Here is a 25615-nt window from a genome sequence, read left to right as displayed (position 1 = left end):
GATTCCCTGATGCTTCTCTTGCTAGTACTCCCTAGACATTTCACTAAAATCATGTGACTCTTCAGCTCTAAATCCTGCAAAGTCTGAAGTATCTAAACTGACTCACAAAGCCATATATATCTGCCCACATGCCCTCTCTGGCCTCTTCTCATACCACTTTGCCCCCTTACTTCCTTTGTTACAGCTATACTGGCTGTCTGGTTTTTCTCTAACATTCTAGCATATTATCACCTCAGGGCTTTTGTATTTCCTGTTCCCTCTGCCTAGAAGGTCCTTCCTTCAGATGTCCTCATGGTTTGTTTTCTTGATTCTTCTAGGTCTTTGCTTGAATGTCTCATCTTTTCAGTGGGGGATAACTGAAATTCCCTATTTAAAACAACACTCTTCACAGCAGTGCACCCTCTACTCCTTCCCCTACTCTATTTTTCTCTATCACATTTATCACCATCTGACATACTATATATTTTACATATATATTTTGTTCAATGTCTGTTGGCCTTCACAGAGCTTCTATTATGATAGGAAAAAAAGCCACTGAAAAAAAGATAAAAAAAAATAGATACAAAATTATATGCCAAAAGGTGGTACATTCCATGGATAGGAAAGAGGCCAATTAAAGGACTGGAAATGAAAGGGGTGAGAATTGGGATTTCTATTTTTTATATCAAGTGTCTAGGGAAGATCTCACTATTAGAAACATTTGAATAGATACCTGAGGGAAGTGAGGTGCAAACCATGCCCATATGCAGAGGACAAACATCAAAGGCACAGGAAAAAGCAAGTACACAGCCCCAAGTTGTGATTTCTGACTTGCCAAACTCAGAATGGCCTAAACAGAATCATGTTTCCCTAATCCTATTCCTATATTTCTCAGTACAATGGGTGACAACACCATCCAACAATTCCTTGCCCAAGTTGGAAACCGCAAGGCATTGTGGGAAGTTGTGTTCCTCCTCTAATAGACTGATTACCCTTGAGGACAGAATATTTGTCCAGTTTATCATTCTGTGTGATGAATGTGGCACTTAACAGAGAACCTGACACAGAGGAGGTGCTCAGTAAGCAATATCATTACACTTCACTGATGGTTGGTGAGGCCTAAATTTGATATTAGAGCTAAAAATGTCTCATTTGAGTATGTTTAGCAAACACATGCTCAGTGATGAGTTTTTGCTAAACTTTGTTCAGTGTTGAGAATATAAAGATGAACAAGAGACTATACTCTGGGAACTGCATAAGCAAAAGTAATCTGTGCATAAGGTATCACAGGCTTATTTGTGCTTATATTAAAAAGTGATTTCAAAGTCATACACTGAGTTCTAGAACTTTGAAGATACATGCGTTGGAAAAGAAGGAAAATAATAATAATAGTAATTATATTAACAACAACAACAACAGAAGCTAACATTGAGACCTTTGTATATACCAGGCTCAGTGCCACTTTACATGGAATACTGCCTATTCTTACAACAACTCTGTGACATATGATAGAATTGAGACTCAGAGTGATGAATTAACCTGCATACATTGCACTGCTTCCAAAACTGACTGCTGTGGAAGAATGCTTGGAGGCTAGCAATAGGCTTGGCAGATTAGCTTCTGTAACAGGAGGAGCTCAACAGTGCTCAGGAGAACTTCAAGTCCACCCCAGACTACCAAGCATACCTCCTCTCTTTCTGTTCCCATAGCCGAGACTGTGCTAAGTCTTTGTTTCCCTGGGTTCCAGATTTGTAAAGCATTTTCTCCAAATTACAATCTTGACCTAATTCAGAGAATGAAGGTTCTAAGTGAAATGAGAGCAAGGCAAGTAAACAGAGGCACAAGGCATCAGGGAAGCCTAAGATGGAGGTGATGGAAAAGAAAAGAAAATTTCCAAATCAAGCCCAACAAATAAGAATCAGAACTTTGCAGATCAGGAAAGCATAGCTCCAGTGAAACACAACAGTCCAGCCATCTAGGTGGGAAATCTGAGATTTACCAATGTTGTATGTTAGGCCTATTCCCTACCATTTATTTAGACCCAGGACTAGGATGGGGGTGTGATGTTTGATGTTGATTTTTTTTGTTGTTGTTGTTGGAGAAGTACAGAAAGTCATAGAAGATCAAGAAACATCACAGAATATTATACAAAGAATTGAGTTGAACTTATAGAGCTTACCCCATCCTTGTGGAGATAGGATGACAGACTGTCCCAGAGAGGAAAAGGCATTGGCCAAGGTCTCACAGCAAGTCCAAGACAAAGCTGAAACCAGATCCCATACCTAGTAGCCATGCCAGTCAGTTCCTGTGCCCCACAACTGCAGGGAAAGTAGTCCACCTCTATCAGTTCAGCAACTGGATCTCTTCAAGGCAGACAGGACCCTGTAGAGCAGCAAAGAATACTTCTGAAATGAAAAATTGTCTCACAGTGTTCTCTAATCCTTCCTCCTCTCAACTTTAATCACCTCCCCCTCCCCACCTTTTCAGACAGCCACAGAGTTTTAGGGCTGGGCCTTCTGGATATTCTTGACTTAGTGGTAGAACTGGATTCTTTGTTGCCTCTGCTCACCTGGCCCTGGCAGCCACAAATGTGACTTAATGTCTTCCTGCTAGAGACCCAAACACAGCTGGCCCCCTGCCACATCCCAGACACACAATAAAGGGAAAGGCAGTAAAGTGCAGGCCTCCTCACTCAGTCCTCATTATGACCTCCGGTTAAAGGCCCAGACAAGATTTTTCTCTCAATATGCAGACTTTTCAGTGAAAAGGATCTGCACTGTCAGGCTCACAGTTAAAGGTGGAGAGCACTCTGGAGGCCTTGTTCTCCATGTTCTCTGGGAGGTGGGGTATTTGGATGAGAGCCAAACTATGAAGCAGGTATCTTCCCAGAGAAGAAAAGTGAAAGCAGCCTGGGGGGATAAGCCCGGGGCTCTGGATTCCAATTCTGCCCCTGTTATTGGCGGACTGGGTAACCTTGGAGAAGTTCTCTGAGCAGCAGTGGGCCGGTTGATAACTGGTGGCAGTTGGCCTCTATGGTGCAGTCCCTGAGGGCCCTTGTGTTAGAGAAGCAAAGGAAGCTGGGGCGCTGCAGCTGACTTTCCTGGCAGGTGAGTCCCTCTTCTGCGTGGCCTCGGAGCAGGAGCCACAGTTCCTGCCTCTATGTCTAAGGGCGGGCCAGTCAAGGTGCCAAGGGGCTCTGCAGTCCCTCCAGGTGCCACAATCTCCCTACCCCGCCTTTCCCCACCGGCCTCAAGTTCTGGGGATAAACTGCCTGGTGGAGGCCAGGGAGCTATAGCGCTAATGCACAGCGACCACGGAAATGGGAGTGCTCGCAAAACCGAAACCCAGCTCCAGGGATCCCGTGAGCCGCATCTGGGCGGGACCGGCCCCAGAGCTGGCGTCGTAGCCACGCCACAACCCGCCCGGCTTCGGGAGTGCGGAGCCCCAGCAAGGGGTTCCGTACCCTCCCCGCCCCCTGCCAACACCACGCCCGCGCTTATTTGCATTTAAAGAGAAAGGCACCAAGGAAAACAGTGGGCGGGCTCGGGCACGCCTTCCCACTTTAGCGATTGGGCTACACACCTGCCAATCATGGCACGGACGCCCCACCCTGTGGTCGTGGAGTTGGGGGGGGGAGGGGGAATGGGGGAGCTGCCCAGAGCCTAGGGAAGGAGAGTCTGTGCCGGAGGTGACTGGAGCCGCGGCGACGGCGGCGGTGGCGGCAGCAGGAGTAGCAGTGGCGGCGCTCTCAGCCGCAACAGCTGAGACTCTGGCCCGGGCCAGAGCGGCGCGGCAGACAATAACCGGGCTGGGAGCAGGACCCGGCCGGGTAAGCTTTGCGCACAGCCAGGAGCCTCCGCCTGCCGGCGGTCGGGTACATTCCCGCGTGCTCCGCTCTGGTCGCCTGGAGGAGGGCACTAAAGATTGGGCCGGTTGGAGTCCGGGCCATTCAATGCTTTCCCTCGGAACCCGCTTTGCGAACTGTCCAGTGGGGAGCTAAGCGGCCGCGAGTCCTCAGGGCGCGGGCGACCGTGGCTAGGGGTATGGTGGAAAGGGCGGGCAGGCGGGCAGGCTAGACTGTGCAATGCCTCTGGGCTCTCAAGGGAGGCGGGGATGGGCCTGCACGTGCTGCCGCGCGGTCCCGGGTGGGGCGCCACCAGCCAGAACCCCAAGCAGTGCATTCGTAGGCCGGGAGTTACACAGCTTTGTTGTAGCACATTTGCTGGAACAGCTGTGCTACGCGGTACTGCTCACCCCCGCGGCCCTGCTGCGGCCCCTCCCCTCTGCTGCGCATCTCCTGCTTCTCCCTTCTCTCTGCAGACCAAGTAGAAGCTCTAGCTTGGGCCCAGTAGAGACCGGCTTTAGCGTGAATTGGGAGATTCACACTGCCTGTGCCCTCCCCAGGGGAGCGCAGTTGGGCCTGTGGGCTGCTCACTTCCCTCTTGAACCTTGGTCCTGCAGCCTCAACCAGCCGCACCCCCTCCTCCTGGGCCTCCAGACACATCTGGCGCCCGCCCCCGCTGGCAGGCGGGTCAGCAGCCTGGCTCTTGCAGGTCCTTGAGTTAGAGCAGCAGCTAAAGCTAGTCCTTGGGTTAGAGCTGCAAGGCCGCTTTGTCTCCCCCCTCGCCTCGCCTCTTTTCCCCTTGGAGGGCATTAGCCGCGCTTTTCTCTGCAGCCTCCCATTTTATAACTGCGATAGGCACTATGTTGTGGGGGGATTTCGGAACCAGAGACCGAGAGGGCAGTTATTGTAGTAAGGAACAAACAGTATGTGTGTGAGAGAGCTAGCGAGGCAGCCAAACCCTACAACTTCGCAGTTACTTAAAATACCCAGGCTGCTGGGCCGCTGTCATTGTCTGCTGCAGGCACCTCTGACATTGATGACCACCCGAACATCAGACTTCGCCTGGGTTCCCAGGCAGTGAAGGGCCAATCCCACCAGGCGCACCACAGCCTGGGGCCCCAGGCAGCAGCTGGATTAGCCCCTAAGAGTCGCCCTCCATCTGTCCAGGCTCGCCTTGGAGTGGGCCTCGGGGTCAAGGCTAGCCTTGTCCAGCATACAAAAACCTCCCTCTGCAGCTCTCCCAGCCTACCGCAGCAGAGAGGCATGGGCAGGGCAGAGGGCACTGCACTGTTGAACTCCCTGCCTCAGCCTCTGGGATTCCAGCAGAGCCCCCCTCCTGCGGTGTAGCTCCCCTCTTTGGGCCCCACCCACTGCAACATCTTCCACCTCTGGCAATAGGCTCTCTTGGCTTTCCTGAGGAACAGGAGGGAGAGAATGACCAAAAGGCTTGGCAGGCTCTTCTCAGACCTTTGATCAGCCTATGCTAGTGGAAAGCTCTATGAGCTGCAGGGCTCTTTGAGGTGAGGCAATGAGACCTAAAGAATCCCTTACCTAGGGGAAGGCTAGTTTGGGACCTTTTTGATCCCAGCTAGAACTGCAGATACTACACAACAGTCACCTCTTATTCTGTCCAGGCCCCAGCCATAAACCTGTACTTGAAGGTAGGCTTCTCCTGCCTAAGGCCTTTGCCTCAGTCCAACAGCCACCTAATGTATCTGCTCTGTATAATTCTCTCCCTTAATACCAAAACCCACTCACCCTACACACCTCTCCAAATCCTCATCCCTCTTAGGCCCCAGTTTTCAGCCTACCTTCTTTGGTGCCTTTCCTGCCTGCTTCTTCCAACCAGTAATGACCTCTTCTTTCTCAGAATTCTTCCAGGGATGCCTGGGTCTCTTGTTCATTTTTGAGCTTAAATTATAATAGGAGACTGACTATAATTAAATTCTCCTGCCTCTGCTTTGTCTCCCTGATATACCAGATGTCTGGATTCTCTCAGAACCCCTCAGTAGAGTAAATGAAACCTGGATCTAAGCCACAACCCTCTCAGTGCCTAGGAGTACAGAGCAGTTAATGAATGCTTTGGAAGGACTCACTGCCTTTGTAGAGCTTTTGAGAAGATCTTTACCTTTCCAACTTTTGCTAGTTCTGATCCATATGAAAATGACTAGAGTAATAATACTCGAGGCTCAGACATTTACTGAGTATGCCCAATTAGGAGAAGGGGAGCGAATTGTAACTGCAAGAGGAAATATATTATGATATATCCCCTCAACAACAATCTCGGGGACTGGACTACTCAGAATCCAGACTGCATACCTTTGGTTGCTGATTCATAAGCCTGGAGGCAAACTGCCATAGAGAGAGATGAAAGATCTGTATATACAGGGGGATCATACTGGGAAGCTGCCAGAAAGTAGAGGGGTTTGGAAGGCAAAAGGCCAGCAAAATTAGTAATGGGAGGGGGTGACTGGCAGGCAGTATGAGTAAGGTGATTGAGCTTATTCTGGTTGAAATAGTATGTCTCAAAGGTAGAGAAGAGAATGGGGCCCAGTGGTGGGTGTTTCCAAATGCCTGACTGTGGAATGGCAATGTAATCCTTTTGGGGGAAGGAGGCTTTGAAGAGTGGGGAATTCGGGGATGGGTTGGTATTTTTGTGTATAAATATGCCATGATAAAAACAGAATTGTTGAAAGGGTTTTAGAAAGGTGTCTTAGAAAGGGATTGGAAACCTGCTGGAAGTCATTTAGAGGCCACTTTTGGTCTTCGAGTTGCAGGCAGATTGTCTTCAGAGGGAACTTTCACTATTTCAGCCTATCTTTTGCCTTGATGGGGCAAGGTAGGGACGGCGAGAACATGGAGCCTAAATACTCATGTGGTAGGGGTTGAGAAGTGTCTTCTAGGACTCTGCTGAACCCTTTCTTCTCATCTAGACAAACCTTTGGGAGCACCAGTTAAGACCCTTCTGCTTGCAAATGGAAATCCTGAGACCTAAAAGCAATAGGGGCTTTCTTAAAGTCACATAACTATTTAGGGAGAGGCTACTGTCTCCTGTGTTGTAGCCTTTTATACTGTGTCACAGTCCCCAGGACCTCCACTTAATGCAGATCTCATTAACTACCTCCCTCCTCTCAACTCCCCCCTCCCCAGTGAAAGCATGCTGATTTAACTTGGGGGCTGCCTGTAGGTGAGCCCATCACCCTTTTTATGTCTCTTTTGAGTCTTGGTCTTAGTTGCAGTATATTGGGAGCTGAAATTTTCAGAAGGAAGGAATATAGTTGGAAGAAGTTGGCAGCTTAATGATTCCCTCCTAGTATAGTAGAGGTGTTAAAAATTCCTCAAGAACTGTTACATTCACATTCTCATAAAAGTGTGTATGAGGGGAATAGCTCTGCTCCATTGGTCCAGGGAATAATGGAATGAGAAATAACAGCAAGCCTGGCTTGTAGAAACAAAGAGGTTTCCAGTACCCTCATTTAACTGATTTTTAACTGATATTACCTGATATTTAACTAATTTAACTGATTTAACCTGAGGATAGAAGGGGAGAGAGATGTCCAGTGTTATTCCATCAATTTTCCTGCTTGAAATCCTGACTAGGAAGATAAACTAAAATGATAAAGATTAAGCCCCCAGAGGAAATATTTTAAGCCTTCCTGTGTCACTCATTCCTGGATCACTCATATTACTACCAGGAAGTTCTTTCTCAAAGCTAATCTGAGCCTCTCATGGTATAGTTAAGACTTTCATGTGTGTGTGTGTGTGTGTGTGTGTGTGTGTGTGTGTGTGTGTTAGGGGTGGAGTTGAGTTCAGTCAGCTACCATTCCTCTTCTACATAACAATCCGTTGGAAATTTCATAGGCATTAAGCCTAAACTCCACCCCCAACTTCTGTTCTCTGAATTAAATAATTGCAGTTTTCATCTCCTGTGCATGTATTAGTGTATCTCTAGCAACCCAGGCAGGGAAACCAGAACCACTGCAGAGGTGCAGATGCCAGCTGAGTTAAGGTGCATTGCTCCCCCACTTCCACTTTGGGAATTAAGGACTATGGAGAAAATGGCCCTAGGGGGTTTGGTAGGGCCAGAGGCAGGCATGCTAATGCTGCTAGGGCCTTTGTGACCTTTTGATCTACATTTCCTGTCTTAGCGTCCTCTTTGCTTTCATCTCCCACAGGTATTTAAACCCCTGCTGGGTTTCCAAGCAGATACTAACTCCCCTTTCTCTAGCCAATACCCTTTAACCCTCACTCCCATCTGCTCAGCCCTCCCTTCTGGGGGCTAAGTCTTTTTAAAGGAAGACAGGGCTGAGCCAGGCCAGTTCCAGACCTCCATTTTTCTAGAAATATTGGAAATATTTACAGGCCAGACCTAGTGCATTTTGAAAGAGTAAAATGTTGGGACTAGTATGAGGAATGAGACCACAATAAACCTGCCTATAGTAGTGGCCTGAATCCAACCAGCTAAGTGCCCAAACCTCCTAGCAAGTCCTAGGACCCCCAGCATCAACCTAGTGGCCCCCATTATGTCTCCTGATTCAGCATCCACTAGAAAATTGAGCACAGTACCAGCATCTCTCCCAGCCTTTGAGGGCAACCAGGGACAATTGGATCCTCTGCTCCAATTGGTGTTGAACACGGAAAAGATTTTCCTAAGAATACATGTAAGTCCAAAGCATGTAGCCCCCTCCTCCCCCCCATTTCAAGACTTCTTCCTCAAAGCACATTCTCCTTATCCCTTCCTAAGCCTCAGTTTTCTCACTTGACCTCCACACAGGGTAAGGTGAGTAGAGGGAAATGGCTACATAGGAAACTCAGGGGTCTCCATTGTTTGCTTACCCCAGCTGCTCCTCTCAGGCCTTCCTGTCTTATCTTTTTTCCTGAAGTTATCTCCTTTCTTATTCTTTTTAAAATTTTTTTAGTTGCCAGTGGGCTTTATTTATTTATATTTGGTGCTGAGAATCGAACTCAATGCCTCATACATACTAGGCAAGTGCTCTACCAATGAGCACAACCGCAGCTCTTCTTTCTTATTCTTCATTTTAGATGGTTGGTGGGGAATGGTGGCGCTTGACTCTGATCTCACGTTCACTGGGCTAGTACTGACTTAGTGGAAGCCTATACAGACAGGCTACCCACCTCAGATATATTCTCTAAGGAAACTTAGGAACCAGAGAAAGGTACTGTCTTTCAAGCTGCACTGGGTATGGAGTGGACCTCAGAAGCCTTAAGAGAAAGCTGGGGCATCCAGAAGAATCACCAGGACTAGAGGTGTAGCTCAGTGGCAGAGCACTTTCCTAGCATGAGGAAGGCCCTGGGTTCCATCCCTAGCACTGGAAAAAAGGAAGGAAATTAAAAAAGATAAGTAAGGCCATGTCTAGGGAGAAGCTGTGTTTGTGTAACCACACTCACAGACTGGAGAGAAGCCCCTGTATATTGAGGGCTGAGGCCAGGAGGCAGCAATGTGAAGCTGAGAAAACTACAAGGGGCATGTAGGGAAAGCAAGCCTTGAAGGTCAGACAAAAGGGTTTGGCCCTGATCCTGTAGGCACTGCGGAATAATTTGGTAAGTAGAGGAGTGCTGCACTGAAATCAGGATTGTAAGAAAATGAATCTGGCAAGGGTGTGCAGGATGGATGACTTGGGAGGGGTGAGGTAGGGGGAGGGATTTCTGCGTTGCCGCAGGGAGGGACTAGAGGGAGCTGAGCTAAGAGGCTTGTGTCATCTTTAGAGGATGTAGGATGGCAGCTAAGGAGCTGGAGAGGAGAAGATGACTGGAAGAAGCCCTATCACAAGGGCTCTTTATTGTGCCTAGTGACCAGTTTGCTTTTACAGTGATCATCTCTAATCCTTCCCAGGATCCTGCATGGTAGGTAGCATTTTCTTCATTTTATAGATAAGGCACTTGAGTTTCAGAGATGTTAGGTCACTTTCCCAAACCACACAGCCTAGAAGGGGTGAGATGGCATTCCAGTTTCAGACTGGCAAACTAGCTGAATTAGAATTAAGCTGAACCAGCACCATTTGAGATCTTGTTGTGTGCTAGATGTAGTGACTGTTAGAAGAAGGAAAGTCCATTTGAGAGAGATGAATGAGACTGAGGCCTGCCAGAATGAATTGAGCAAATCTGTCAAGGGGCTGGTGGGGAATAGGCAGGGAGAAAACCAGGTTTGGGGGTTTGCACTGCATCTGGAGTTGATGAGGTGTCTCCTGGAGATGAGGTGCCCTCAGCAGGAAGGCTGCAAATTATAGAAGGGGTTGGTTGCAGGGGTAGCTTAGAAGGGCTTTATCAGAAGCCTTTCCAGCTCCACCAAAGAGTACCAAGCCAGGCAGCCATTGCCTCAGGCCTTGAACAAACTTTTGAGAAAAGGCCTTTGCTATGGGATTTCAAATTCCAGATCATCTTAGAGGTCATTCTCTTCAAATAGCTCAAATTCTTCATCTTTGTTCAAGGTGGCAGATTTCTGTTTGAACTTTTTGGGGATCCTTCAAACTTATTTCCCAAGGAAGTAGGGAGCATAGGGACATGCTCCAGTTTGGGTGTTATAGTGATAGCAGTAGTGCTGCTGAAGAGAGCAGCCTCAGGCTGGGTTGGTGGCCCCTACATGAAGTCGGCAGGCTGTCTGGAATGTGCTGGGAGGGGCCAAAATAGCAGCAGCCAGTGAGAACTGGAAATGCTGCAGAGGAGGCTCAGCTCTGGGGTTGGAACAGGGTAGGATGAAAAGGAGAGATGATTGCTCTTGCAGGAGTGAGGAAAACCTTGAAAGTCTTCCTGCTTTAATTGGGTGATTGCATGAGTGGCATGAAATTGGGACAGAAGAAGTCTGAGAGCTAGTGTGGCTCTGTCATATCCTACTGTATGACCTTTGACAAGTCTTTTCCTAAGCTTATACAGTTTCTTTCTCTGTGACAGGGACTTACCATTCACCACCAGGCTTGATTAATGCGTTGCTGGGAAGGGCAAATGGGCAGGTAGGGAGTGCTTTGTAAACTTATAGGTGCCATAAGTAGGTGAAGGAGATCTGATGATTTACATTTTCTTTGATGTTAGTACTCTAAGCCAAGTTTAAAATTTTGAACCTTCTGGCCTGAGCTAGAGAACCTGATAATTGAAATTTCCAGGTGATTCAGAGCTGTTAGCCAGTAGCTGACTTTTAAGGGTCCTTGAATATTAAACCTGGTTAAATGAGCAAGTAAAGCCCCCCTGTAGGATGACTGTATAATCACCCTCACTTTTGGGGACCTGAGAACCAAGGGGGTTGGAGACTTATCTATAGAGCCCTGGGATGCACCCTACTCAATTCTAGGGTAACTTTACTGCTAGAAATTGTTCAACTATAGTTGGAATAAAATATTAATTAAAGTTACTATGAACTTTTGAGCTTCTGCTATGTAATGCATTTTATTTGGTACTTCATTTGAGTTTTGCTGCTTACATAGCCTTAATATGTTGACACTCTCAACAGCCTTGTTTTACATTTGAGAAACCTGAGGTATAAATATGTGAAATAACTTGCTAGATTTCCCCTAGCTAGGCAGAACTGATTACAGCAGAACTGGGTACTCTCTGGAAGGAGAAGACTTCCCATTCTCATCTTTCTTTTTTACCATCCCTCCTCCAATATACAGAAGACCAGGATAGGTCCACAGTGGGTCTGTTTCCAGGAAGACTTCTTGAAACATGCCTGGAAAACTGAAGCTGGTCAAGGCCATACCTCTGGAGCTACTGTATAAATCCATATACTTTTTATTCTCTGAACTCAACCTTCCCAATGTTGGCTAAGTTAGCTGCAGGAAGCAGGGTTGGGAGCAGAATGTGCAAGGCTCAAGCTGCAGCTGTTTCCTCCTGTCCAAAAGTATCTCCGGGGCAGGTTTGTGGCTGGTCTCCTGCCTATATTTTGAGTTGAGGGGAGAAGTTCTGTCCTAGTAGCTGACCTTTCACTTGTCCCAAAATGACCTGCGGCTGGCCCTGAGAGCTGAGGTGACCCTACCATTTTTAACTATAGCTAATTTCCTGCCATGATAGCAGCAACTGCAGCAAGTGAAGACTATCAGGAACCACAGAGTACTTGGAAGAGTTTCCTTTACTTACCAGTCCACCTGAAACTTAGCCACACTGATTGAGAAGCCTGCGGGTTGAGGGGCCCTGCATTTGGCAGGGACATTTTCTTGGCAGGAACACTGAGGAAAGGCAGCCCCAGTCTATGCAAGCTACATAGTCTGTCCTTTGCTGTTCCTTTTGCTTTCTGTGCCACATCTAGTAAATGCTTGTGGTCCTAAGCCAAGGCAGCATAGCCCATTGAGGAGGGACAGCTTTGAGACCTGGTGGGTTAGCAAAGAAGCCTGGGGTAGAGGTAGTTAGGCAGGGCTAGGCAAGGCAAGGCAAGGCAAGCCAAGCCTAGCCCCTGTTACCTTCCTTCCCAGTGACCTGTGGGACCCTGCAAAGAGAGAGAGTGTGTGTAGTATGGAAGGTATCGTGGCTCTGGAAGGGACAATGCAAGAGAAAGATGGTAAGAGATGGCACAGTTACAAGTCTGGTTCTTGCCAACAAAGATGAACCTGGGCCTGGTTGGGAGGAGGCCCTGAACTAGGGGCAGAGAATATACATCCCAGAAACATCTGCATCCCTCCCTAGTTCATGCACCCCACCACACATACACACACACACACACACACACACACACACACGGGCTTTAAACACTGCTGTTAATGGAGGACCCCACACTCATATTTAAAATGCCCTTACAGTCAGGTCTGCCTCAGCATAATCCAAGGCAGCAGATTCTTCATCTCAGCAAATGGATTTCCCATTTGAACAACCTTATATACATGGTCTCCTGACTAGGAAATAGGTTCTGACTTGGAAGGGTATGAGAATAACAGTAATGCTAATATTTCTCATTTACACTTTATAGTTTACAAAGTGTCTTTTGTTGCCCAGCATTGCCTCTGATCCTTACACTACTTCAGTTGGATCTGGGAGGTAAGGACATAGGTAGAGGAGTTATTTTGATCTTACAAATACCTGATGCTCAGTGAGCTACCTTGGCCTATTTGGAGTCCCCTCACAGATGGGAGACTGGCATGGTTTGGAGGTTTGAGCTCTAGCCCTGTGGCATGGCTGCTTCACAACACTGAGTTGCCTCTGACAGAGAAGGGAACAATGTAAAGGGCATGGCAAAGCCAGGGTGGTGGTGTGTGCCTGTAGTATCAGTGAATCAGGAGGGTACAGCAGGATAATCACAAGTTCAAAGCCAGCCTTAGTAATTTAGCAAGATTCTGGCTCAAAATAAAAAAGACTGAGGATGTAATTCAATGGTTAAGTGCCCCTAGGTTCTATCTCTGGTACAAAATCAAACAAACTGGGGGTGGGGGAGGGAACCTTGGAGAGCTGGCTTCTACCCCTAGGGAGCATGGGAAAATAAGGTCAAAGGTCAGCAAAGGCCCAAAGGGACTGTCCTCCACCTAGAGCATCAAGGTTCTGAAAAGCAGTCCTCTTTATGATTCAGTTTGCTCTGTTCCCAGGAACTCCAGCCTCAAACCTGGCAGGACAAGTCAGCTTTTGATTCACAAGGCTATCTAGGCCCATAAATTTTTTCACTTGGCCCTTGAGTCTTCCTTGAGGCCCAACCACATTTATTAGTCTGACCGACACCTTCCACTCGTTCATTGTCATGTCCACTCCCCTCCAGCCTGTCAAAGCTAAGACTGAATGCTTCCTCCTCAAGGCAGCTTTTCTGAGCCCAGGGAGTATCTTTCTGCTTTTCATATTTATCTATGGGTATATTAACAAGGTATAGAAATGAGAATCCTGCTGCCCACCTTAAGAACTAACAAGGGCTAATAAAGAAAAATGAAATTATGTCATTTGTAGGAAATTGATGGAACTTGAGAACATTATATTAAGCAAAATAAGCCAAACTCAGAAGGTCAGGGTGTTACGGACAGCTTGGTCTTTGTCCCTGATGCCAATCTGATAACAAATATATGGTTTTTTGAGAACAAGGAAAAAGAAGTTTTATTGCTTTGCTAGCTAGAAAGGAGAAACATGGGACTACTGTCCCAGAGGCTGTGATTCTGCCCATTAGGGGAAACAAGTGGTTTTTGAAGAGGTGATTCAAAGGCTACATTCCATGCATTTTGTGTCAGTAATTGTAATTCTCCTGTTAATTTGGGAGAGAGCCATTTCTTAGATCTACTGGTCATCCTCGAAGTAACTTTGCTGCTGTGGTGGGTGTGTGCTCAAGGGTGTGTGTCTTGGATGGGGAAGAAAGGTAATCCTGTTTCCCTGAGATTAGGAAGGGGAAGGGAGAGAGGAAGAAAAAGAAATGTGTTCATTTTAAAAATAGGCCTCAGTGGCAGAGCAGCAAGGGCTATATTCAAAGCATAAAGTACACCACTGTTACAAAGGGTCCTATGATATTTTTTTCCATATGTGGAGAGGAAAAAGGAAAAGAAGGGTGGAGGGTGGATGTACATAGCGGGGAGATGAGTAGAGGAAAGGGACAAAGGGGAGTGAGTAAGGGAGGGAAAGGAAATGCTGGAGAATGATATTGAGAAAATTATATTGTTATATTATGTGCATGTACAAATGTCTAACAAATTCTATCAATATGCACAACTATACCAATAAAATATGAAAAAAATGATTTTACAAGATAAGATAATCTCATTTTTAGTTCTAAGCCTAAATTGTAGGAATGGTTTCAACTGCAGATAAGTTCTGAATAAATTCTACTGTTCTGTACCTGTCTCAAAAAGTTTTTAAAAAAAGTAACAAAAGTCATTCTTTAAGGCCTGCATCATTTTATGTCTTCAGATTCTTACATATAGGATTCTCTCCCTGTTGGTCTAGGCAATCCCAAAAAGCAAGAGGTAGGGGTCCCTCTTTTTGATCTGTTCTGTAGCACTGGGCTCAGTGCCAATCACTAACTGAATGCTCAAGAATTATTTGTTTCACTAAGTCCACAGAAGGGAATACAATTTCACAAACAAATTCTTTGCTGCCACCACCATCTCCAGTAATTTTAGGGCTGAAATAAAGACATATATGCTATGGAAAATAGGGGATTCAAATTGATGATAGGTCCCATATTCCTGTTAATCCCTGGAGTGGAGAACTCTAAGTGATTGTGTGTGTTTATATGATGGTTTGTGTCTGGGGGTTGGAAACATTTGTTGGTTGAGGACCCATTTGGAACAATGTGATGTCAAGCAATCTTGCATAGACAAAACCGTAATAACCTAAGCAAATGGCAATGTGGATCTCTTCAGAAAGGGAATCAGATGGGTTTTGTTTTTTTGTTTATTTTCCTCTTTTTCTGGATAACCAGCCATTTTATTCCTCCAATTTTGATATTAATTTCTGTGAAGTGCTCTTTATGGAAACTTGGCTCAAACTAATGATTCTAGTGTCAAGCCAACCGCAGCACCATGCGCAAAATTAATGTTTGGAAGATAGGACCTAAGATTCTAGGAGTTCTAATGAGGCCAGAGGCTAGAGTATTGTTGCCATCTTCTCTTCTCCAGTGCTGGTCCACAATTTACCACTGCAGGTGAGTGTGTGCCATATTACTATAGCAACCAATCACAGGGCTAGTGTGCTGGCCAGCTGCTCCCAGGACTTCAGTGGTCTGTTTTTCTCTTGCTCTCTCACTCCCAGCAGCGTTTCTGCCTCTGCTTCTCTCACCCTGGATCCCCCTGTTTGCTGGTGGCTCACTGGCAAGGGATTTTCCAGGGAGGGGATCATTGCATATTTGCAGACTGATTACTGATCCAGCAGTCAAGTGGCTGCAGTCACTGAAATACACCATACCTAGTATGGAGTCAGGAGATGGTGAGGTGTGTTGGGGTGTGTCATCCCTAGCCCTTTGTATGCCCCTTCTATTGGTACTTGGGTTTTGTGAGGTTTTGGAGCCTGGGCCAGAAGGGTGGCTTGTATCAGGTTTATTTGCTTAAAAAGCTGTTGAGAGTATATCTCCTAGGCCAGGAGCAGGAATCATATAGTGCTGTGCATTCAAGGAGTTCCCTTCCTAGATAGGGAGTTAGGGTTGGTCAAAAATAATGAGAGGAGGAGAACGTCTGCCTCTTGGTTCTAAAGTGGAATCTGGGTTCCAGTTGTCAGAGGGCAATAATAAAATCTCTTCCCAGCAGGACAGCTGATAGAGTGTCTGGCCTAGGACCACCCCTCACATAATGTATATGAGGGGGTAGCCTAGAGAGTGCCTTTCCTGGGCCCATCACATCATCTTAGTAGGTCCTTTGTTGCAGCCCTGATCTGCCAGTCTGTGAAGCTCCTTTTCAGGGGTCTGAAGGTCTGAGCATGGTTCTGGGGCAATTTACAGAGCAAATGGATAGGAGGTAAAATTGTTGGTCTGCTTTTCTTCCTAACTCCAGGCAAAATGTCTGTGAGAGCCTAGGCTAATGTAAGATTGTGGCCTAGATCCAGTAAAACCCAGTGAGGACTCAGTGAGCTGTTATGCTAGATGTGTTTCCAAAAATTTGTGCTGTTAGAGCCAAATCAGTATTCTCCCTAAGCCTATAGCACTTCTGGGCCTTGCACACATCTGCAGATCTCCTTCTTCAGTGCTTCCCTGAGTTTAAGGTCTGAAGGGAGTGGACTAATAAGGGGGTACCTGGTGACAATTGCCTGTTGCTCAGTATAGGGTTTCACTTCCTTGGGGCCTGTGAGGGGGCTGGGCCAGTGAACCAAGCATATGGAGTGGATTAACGTTTTCCCCACATTTTCCCTTTCTTTCTGGTTCCACTCAAGCCTGAGACTATAGACACCTGTGAAAACAAAACCAGCCTGGGTGCTTGCTCATCAGTCTCTCTCTCTCTCTCTTTGTCTCTCATTTCTTCCAGATCCCACTGTGATGCTTCCAGACTGATGATGTTATAACAGCACCTGGAAGCCTAAGACTGCATTTCCAGCTAAACATACCTGAATTGTCCACATCACTATGGAGACCCGGAAAGATGAAGCTGCTCAGACCAAGAGAGCAGCATCCTCTGGAGATATCCAGGAACAGGAAGCAGAGAAAGGAGCCAAGAACAAGGCAGCTGAAGCAGCAGAAGGGCCAACCTCAGAGCCACCCTCATCTGGCCCAGGTAGGCTGAAGAAAACTGCCATGAAACTTTTTGGTGGCAAGAAGGGAATCTGTACTCTGCCTAGTTTCTTTGGAGGGGGACGAAACAAAGGTTTTGGGAAAAGCAGCTCCAAGAAGGGTCTAAGCAAGAGCAAGACCCATGATGGCCTGAGTGAAGCAGACCGTGGCCCTGAAGACATTGTCAGCGAAGGAACTGGCATCTCCTTACCTTTGCCTGAGTCACCCTGCCGAGTTCCCAGCTCCCAGAGTGCCCATGGGGCTTTGGAGACAGGCTCCAGACAGAAGACCCCTGTGACTGGAACCATTGAAAAAACAGGGGCTGAGAGGGTTCCCTCTGTGCCCAAGCCAAAGAAAGGCCTAAAAGGCTTTTTTAGTAGTATCCGCCGTCATCGAAAGAGCAAGGTTGCTGGGGGTGAACAAAGTGAGCCAGGAGCCAAGGAACCTGAACGGGCCAGAGCAATGTCTCATGAATATGTAAGCTCAGCCCCTCTGCCCTTCTCTGAGGAGACTGCCCAACACCTTAGAAAGGATAATGCCAAACCTCATGATACCCCTGGGGCAATAATTTCTCTAGCACCAGAGTCTTCTTCACCAAATACTGAGAATACAGCCTGTAAAAATCCAGAAAAACCCAGTACTGGGATCTGTGCCTCAGTACTCTTGCAGCCTAAGCCAGACCCTGAAGCCAGTAACATAGACGAACACCACAGCCCGGAAACAGGGGAAAAGATGGTGGCAGGAGAAGTAAATCCACCCAATGGCCCTGTGGGAGATCAGCTGAGCCTCTTGTTTGGAGATGTTACATCCCTGAAAAGCTTTGACTCACTGACAGGTTGTGGTGATATTATAGCAGAACAGGACATGGATAGTATGACAGATAGCATGGCCTCTGGGGGCCAGAGGGCCAACCGAGATGGTACCAAACGAAGTTCCTGCCTGGTGACTTACCAAGGAGGTGGGGAGGAGATGGCCTTGCCAGATGATGATGATGAGGAAGAGGAGGAGGATGAGGAGGTGGAATTAGAGGAGGAAGAAGAGGAGGTCAAGGAAGAGGAAGAAGATGACTTAGAATATCTGTGGGCAAGTGCCCAAATGTACCCAAGGCCTAATCTGAACCTAAGCTACCATCCCACTACATCTCCAGGCCACCAGGGCTATGTGCTCCTTGACCCAGCTCGGTCTTATCCTGGCCTAGGCCCTGGAGAACTTTTGACTCCTCAGAGTGACCAGCAAGAGTCTGCCCCCAATAGTGATGAAGGTTATTATGACTCCACCACTCCTGGATTTGAGGATGATTCGGGTGAGACCCTAGGGCTTATCCGCAGGGATTGCCTCCCCAGAGACAGCTATAGTGGAGATGCACTATATGAATTCTATGAGCCAGATGACAGTCTTGAAAACTCCCCACCTGGAGATGACTGTCTTTATGACCTCCATGGTCGCAGCTCTGAGATATTTGACCCCTTCTTGAACTTTGAGCCCTTTTCTTCCCCCCGGCCACCTGGGGCAATGGAGACAGAAGAAGAACGGCTAGTGACCATCCAGAAGCAGTTGTTGTATTGGGAACTTCGTCGGGAGCAGCTTGAGGCCCGAGAGGCACGTGCTCGAGAGGCTCATGCAAGGGAGGCTCATACCAGGGAATCCTATACCCGAGAGCCTCATGCCAGGGAGGCCTATGTCCAAGAGGCCCACAGTCGGGAAGCTCATGTCAGGGAAGCCAGAACCCGAGAAGCTCAGGCCCGAGAGGTACGTGTTAGAGAGGCTCAGGTGCGAGAGACCAAGGCTCGGCAGGAGAAGCCCATCTTGGAGTATCAGATGAGGCCTTTAGGCCCATCAGTGATGGGTCTGGTAGCAGGGGCATCAGGAACCTCTCAGAATTCCCACCGGGGAACCACCTCAGCTTTCCCTACCACTGCAAGCAGTGAGCCAGACTGGAGGGATTTCCGTCCTCTGGAGAAGCGTTTTGAGGGAACCTGTTCTAAGAAAGATCAAAGTACTTGTCTAATGCAGCTCTTCCAGAGTGATGCCATGTTTGAACCAGATATGAAAGAAGCAAATTTTGGAGGATCTCCAAGGAGGGCCTACCCTACTTACTCACCTCCTGAGGAGCCAGAGGAAGAAGAGGTTGAGAAGGAAGGAAATGCCACTGTAAGCTTCTCTCAGGCTCTGGTAGAGTTCACCAGCAATGGAAACCTTTTCTCCAGTATGTCCTGCAGCTCTGACTCTGACTCGTCCTTCACTCAAAACCTCCCTGAGCTGCCCCCCATGGTGACCTTTGACATCGCTGATGTAGAACGAGAAGGGGAAGGCAAGTGTGAAGAGAATCCTGAGTTCCACAATGATGAAGACCTTGCAGCCTCCTTGGAAGCTTTTGAACTGGGCTACTACCACAAGCATGCCTTCAACAACTACCGAAGCAGATTCTACCAAGGTCTGCCCTGGGGTGTAAGCAGCCTCCCTCGATATTTGGGACTACCTGGGATGCACCCTCGCCCTCCACCTGCTGCCATAGCACTCAACAGGAGGAGCCGCTCCCTTGACACTGCAGAGACCTTGGAACTAGAGCTCTCCAATTCTCATTTGGCCCAGGGCTACCTGGAATCTGATGAGCTTCAGGCCCAGCAGGAAGATTCAGATGAAGATGAAGAGGATGAAGAAGGAGAATGGGGCAGAGACAGTCCCCTGTCCCTCTATACTGAACCCCCAGGGGCCTATGACTGGCCTGCCTGGGCTCCCTGTCCTCTACCAGTGGGACCAGGCCCTGCCTGGATGAGCCCCAGCCAGTTGGATGGGTCTTCCAGCCAGTCTCCATATGGGCAGGCAACCTGTTGTGTACCTCCTGTGGCCATTTCAATGTCATCAGGGCTAGGGCCAGAGCCAGAGCCAAGAGCACCCGGGGAACCTGGGCCTCAGCTAGCTCGGCCTTCACACTTACCTCTGCCCATGGGCCCTTGCTATAATCTCCAGCCACAAAACTCCCACAGTGTGAGGGCCAGGCCTCGAGATGTGCTGCTGCCTGCTAATGAGCCCAGTTGCTCCTCCAATTCTGGAGGTTTCATTCCCAGCTCTCTGCCCCAGACCAAGCCTGTGGGCATCACCCATGGCATTCCTCAGCTTCCTAGGGCTCGACCTGAGCCCTCCCAGCCTCAGCCCAGTCTCTACGGAGCTTCTAGCCTTGATCTGTCAAAGGAGAGGTCCAAGCAAGGTGCCTCTTTACCCACCAGCTGTTCATCCACTGCCGTGAATGGAAATTTAGCCAAGTAGTCATCATCATTTCTGGAGTAGGGGCATGGGGCCTGAGCATGTGAATGGGGATCAGGGGTTGGGCAGAAGGGTGGGGGTGGGGGTTGCTGTTTAACTTGAAAATCCTTTTGGCCAAGGAAAACTCCCTGAGTTTCACCTTTTTTCCCCCCTTCCTTCTCTGCCATCTATGGCCACATTCAGCTGAAGTACATCTGCCCAGGGAGGCTGCTGCTTCTGCGCTCCAGTTTCTGCTTTTGGGGTTCCTTCTTGTGACCCACACAGATTTTGGGATGCTATAATTTTGTGCCTATTCCAGTTGCCAAGTTTGTGATCATATATATATATATATATATATATATATATATATATATATATATATATATATATATATATATGAATGATGCATCCTCAATGCAGGCTATACCCTTAGCATCCCCCTATTCTCTCCCCTTAGTAATTAATGAGCCACTGATGAGTAGCCAAGTCTGTACTGCTTCTCATGCAGAGACAGGGATTGGGGAGGGCTTGTTTGCTGATTGATAGCAATGTGAAGTTATGGTACAGATCCTCCCTACCCCATTTCCTTTCAGCCTTGGCATAGCTGCCACCATTACATCAAATGACTATAAGCTATTTGTCCCAGCTAGCTGTCCTTAGAGAGGATCAAGTAGCATGCGTCTCACTGCATATTGCTGTGGACTTTGGCATCATGATCAGATGGTGGCCTTTTAACTTGGCCTGCCATAATTTGAAGAAAAACACTAAAACCTGTAAGGGACTGACTAATTTTCCCACATGTGAGCAGAGGACAAAGCAAAGTTCTTTCATGGACACTGCCATAGAGTCTTGAGCTCTGGAATAATAGCAGTTTTTTTTTCTTCTCTTGAGCCTGTGACTGCTTGAGTTGCAGACACTTTTGAATTTTCATTTTATCTTCTAAAGGAAGTTTTTGTAATCTCATTGCAAGGAACATGGTCTTTTAATTGAGATAAGGGAAGAGAAGCAACCTATATTAGGCTTGGCTGTAGGGCTTGGGGTTTTGTGGGATGCAGGAGAAAGAGAGAGAGAGAGAGAGAAAGAAATCCATTTGTCCTAGCCAGCAAGGAATTAAACTTCAGACTGTGGAGCTTGAAGCAACTATGCTTTTTTAGCAGGGAAAACTACTTCCCACTTTTCTCCCCAAACCAAAACGTTCTTTAAGCCTTGCCTACCCCTTTGTTTGGATGCTGTAAAGAGGCCCCAGGCTTGCACTCCCAAGACAGGATACCAAAGGCATCTCAGCTGCTGTTCCAGGCTCTGAAGAGCTTTCATCTTCAAATTAGCCAAGTCCTTAGCATCATCAAAGGAGCAGGCTTCTTGAGAGGAAAGACTGACATGCCCTCACTCTGCAAGCTGCAGGACTCTGATTTGCCTGGCATTTGCAGCCCTTTATGAAATGAGTGGCATCCTCCCATTTCCTGCGCCCATGCAATTTTTATATTAAACTAGGTTGGAAATACTGCTGGCGAAGAACTTCTGTTAAGAAGGGATTGCAATAGGCTTATCTTGTGAGGCTCAACCTCTCTTAATCAGCTATAAGAGGGGTTCTCTAAAATTCTTTATTGGAAATGGCATATGGAGTATGTTTTTGCCTGGATATGGTGACCCAAATTATGATTCTTACCTCTTCTGCCCCTCACCCCACCACATCCCCCAGCCATCTTCATGCCTGGAAAGAGAAGTCAACAGGGCTTGAGCCATTCTTAAGATATGGCAATTTAGCTTGGGAACAAATGCTGTTGACCCCCTGAGTCAAGGTGACTTTGTGGGCAAATTGTTCCTTAGTCAGGGGTTGTATCCAGGCTGGTCTTTGCGACCATTTCTGATTGGGGTTGGCCCCATGTCCCTCCCAAAACAGGCATACCTGCTGCTAAAAGCTACACCTGGAAGTACCACAAGTGTTTGCATGGCACCAACACCACCTCTCAAGAGACCCAGACCAGCTCTCCACTCTAATTTTGGCTACATTATGAAGAAGTGTATCTGCCATGGAGCTGGAGAATGGAAGAGGGTGAGGAAGACCCTCACCCCAAGCACAGCATTCTAAGAAAGAAGTGCCCAGATTTTCACCATCAGGCCTCTTAGCAAAGCTGCTCTGAAAGGGTAAGGATGAAATTGGCCTGGCTGTTTGGCAGGAAGTTAACACTCACCAAATGCCTTTACGACAGGAGAAAACCCACCTCTTGCCTCATCCTTCAGGGCAGCTTGAGCTCCTGTCTGCATATGGACTGTGCCAGCCGCAGCAGGCAGTAGAGCTATCATCAGCGTCCATAGCACGCTGGAAAAGAGCCACCAGCCTAATCTGGGGAGAGGAAAAGGATGTGGCCAGCCTTTGGCCAAGGGCTGAGAGCTGCCCTCAGGTTTGGGAGTGCAGCAGGATGTGCTACCTTTAAGGGGAATTGCCATAGCCCTGACACACTTTGCTGGGCTTTAGAAGGTCATGCACCACAGAATAGTACCTGGAGCTGAGTAAGGAATTCATGGTTTAAGACGGTGTTGTGTGCCTGCAAGTCCCTTCACTGCCCTGGCTAGCCCTGGGACAAAATCCTCACCACCAAAAGTGGGGCAGTCAGGATACATGGCTGCAGAAGCAGGCCCCTTTGAGTTGATGGAGCTGAGGAGTTCATGGCTAAGTGTAAGGTGCAACCTTGAGGAGGAAGGAGGACTTCGCTAGGGTTTTGGGTGATGGCAGCTCAGGTTGACAATGGGAAAACCAACCAAGTTCTTGGCCTCTCCCCAAACACAGGCTAGTGCTTGCTTGGCTCGCACCAAATATGCACCAGATATCATGTCCACACCTCCTATGCTATGACCAGATGAACACCATTTCTCCATTGCAGGATCCTGGGATAATACTTTAGGATGTGACTTCAAAGGAAGATGTGACTAGAGAAGGGGTAGCCACCCTCATCTTGCTACCCAGTAGGCCTGTCTACTGTCAGATAGTTCTGATCCTGAGAATCCCAAATGAAACTGGTCCCTGGGGGATCAATGAATGTGGATAGGGAAGGCCATCTAGCAGGCCTCTCCCAGGGCCAGGATACCAATTTCTTGGTGCTTTAGAGTCTCCAAGGAAGTACTGCCTTGGTGCCTAGTTAGAGCCAGCCCTGCCCATCTGGCTTTAACTTAGGTACCAATGCCACAAGCCTCCCAGGATAAAGGCTTCAGTAAACACCAGTCTTTCTCACTCCCTCAGTGCTGTATCAAGGAGGGAAGTAGCTTTCCACACTCAGAAGGCTGGTTGTGTGCTCTCATCCTACTGCCAATGGCTTTTCCACCTGTGCCACCACCCCACCTGCCCTCGGCCCCCAGGCCCAGTTGCTAGAGGGAGGCGTGGGGAGGTTAGCTGGGAGACTTTAAATTTACCCATATGTATGTTGCATCCAATTGTTTTTAATATATATATATATCAAAAGTCAATTATCTATTTTTGTATTGTTTGCATTTTATATTCATGGAAAACAATGTTTATCAATTGTTCTTTTCTGATATATTTTATTTTTAAGCGGTGCTGTTTACAGTTTTAAACAAAACAAAGATGACACAAAAATCGCTGCTGCTTGTGCAGAGGGCTGGCATCTCAACTGCCTATGGCCCTCCCTCTCTCCTTTTTCCCCACCCTTGCTGTATCACACTGTTCGTTCCCTCCCCTCATGATAAGGACAATGAAAGATGTCCAGGTATCTAAGAAAAATGCCAGGTGAATCAGGTGTGTGGAACCTGGTAGACAGTGTGTTGTTTTCTGGCTCTATGTTTTTCTTTTTGACCCTTTCTCCCCCATATGTAGACCTGAGAGTACTCATGTCTCTTGTTTTTACTTTTTTTTCCCCTACTTATGTTTTGTGCTTCTGTTTTGAAACCAGAGTGCCCATGTTGTGCTATTTGTCATATCGAGTTTCTCCAAAGGAGCATTTTGGGAACATTCTCCATCCAGTAGGGAAGACAAGGAGTTTAAACCAAACCTTCTTTCCTCAAGAAACTGGGGGAGACAAATGGCAATGATGTGACACCATCAGGAATTAATCATCTCGTTGAGGAAACCCTTGCATGGGACTTTCTAGAAGCTCAGTAGATTGTGACATTTGCCCAAAAGAGACTCTGGGGAACTTCTTTACCCTTCTTGCTGCTTTGGGGGAATCTCTCCTCCTACCATTCCCCTCCCCCACCCTGCTCCAACTCACATGTGGATGGTACTTTGAGGACCAGTGACTGTCAGGGTGATGGCTTGCTGGCCTGATCCCCCACTTTTCCATCCTAGAGTCACTAAAGTAGAAAATCCACATGGCATGTATATGTGTGAGGGTTGGGTCTATTAATAGGCGGGTCTTTAATTATTATTCTTGTTACTATTGGTGCTTACTTTCCCTGCTGTATACGGGGGTGGGTGGGGGGTCAGAATACAGGAATGTATATTTAGGTCATGTTAAATAAAATGACTGGGGGAAGGAGGGAAGAAATTAGGAACTGCAGTATGTCCTCACCCCAGGTATAAGAGTTCTTTCTCTCCCAGTACATAATGGGAAGTGTGTGCCTGAATGGCTCCTTCCCCATCTCTGAGGCATCACAGAATAACCTGAGCTGTGACCACTCCTAGCTCTCCTTGACATCTGGATATCTTGAAGCACTGCCTGTATGTTACGACATATATTTCTTTTGCTGAATGCTAATAAAATTCTGGGTTCAGGAGGGACCCCCAGTCACTGAAATGCAATCTTGTGGTTTGTTCCACAGTAGCACGCCTGTGATCTGTGGTTGGTGGGTTTGCCTTTGAAGGGAAATTGAGAAACCAAGAAGGGTGTGGGCACTCAGAAGTGGAAAACAAGCCAGAGGAGAGGAAACAAGTTCTTCATTCAAGCCATACCCTGCATCCCAGACAGATTTTATGGCAGCAAACTCTCCATCACACCTAGAGACCTGCCCCCTGAAGTTCCTGTGCATTGTCATGGGCTAGTTAGCCATCTCAAGTTGGCCTGTTTCTTCTGCCTCCTTACCAGCTAAGAGATGGCCACCTCCTGCTAGTTGGTCAATGAAAATGATGTGTCAAATGGAGGGATGGATAGTCAGGCCAAGCTACCAGAAGGGCATCCTTCACCTGGGCCTATGGGCAGAGATGCTAGCCAGGTAGCTGCCTGCATTTGGGCTATGGGACTACAAAGAGGGGTATAGCTTCTGCCCCTTAGTGCATGACGTTATCTAATGGCCCACCAGAAGTTTAGCACAGCAACAACTGTCACCTTGGGATCATATTCTGATTTCACAGCCTGTCCTAATCTAAACAGGAATCACTTGCCACATCCTATTACCCACAGAAACACCTACCTGGGCCACTGACCAGAAGAAAGTGATTGGATTCATAGTTTTAGGTTCTCTGATCTAAACTCTTATTCTCGACTCCTGGAAAGCAA

The 25615-nt window shown here is 47.5% G+C and overlaps 1 protein-coding gene and 1 long non-coding RNA gene across 2 annotated transcripts in view; one reads left to right on the top strand and one right to left on the bottom strand.

Annotated features, from left to right (window-relative positions):
• Positions 1–2358, bottom strand: part of LOC120889005 (uncharacterized) — a 410936-nt gene extending 408578 nt beyond the window's left edge. The window contains exon 1 of the long non-coding RNA XR_005732707.2: positions 2159–2358. This is a non-coding gene — a long non-coding RNA (uncharacterized LOC120889005). The remainder of the gene's footprint in view (positions 1–2158) is intronic.
• A 1256-nt stretch (positions 2359–3614) lies between these two features.
• Positions 3615–24910, top strand: Amer1 (APC membrane recruitment protein 1). The gene is made up of 2 exons (XM_005335216.4): positions 3615–3808; positions 16684–24910. Exon 2 carries the CDS (start codon positions 16782–16784, stop codon positions 20190–20192), a length of 3411 nt encoding a protein of 1136 aa, XP_005335273.1. The 5' UTR covers positions 3615–3808; positions 16684–16781; the 3' UTR covers positions 20193–24910.
• Positions 24911–25615: the final 705 nt, after the last annotated feature.

This window comes from Ictidomys tridecemlineatus, chromosome X, assembly GCF_052094955.1.
Source record: "Ictidomys tridecemlineatus isolate mIctTri1 chromosome X, mIctTri1.hap1, whole genome shotgun sequence".
NCBI classification, from domain to species: Eukaryota; Metazoa; Chordata; class Mammalia; order Rodentia; family Sciuridae; genus Ictidomys; species Ictidomys tridecemlineatus.
The sequence above is the reverse complement of the archived record's forward strand: the minus strand, read 5'-3'. Positions and strand labels throughout refer to the sequence as shown.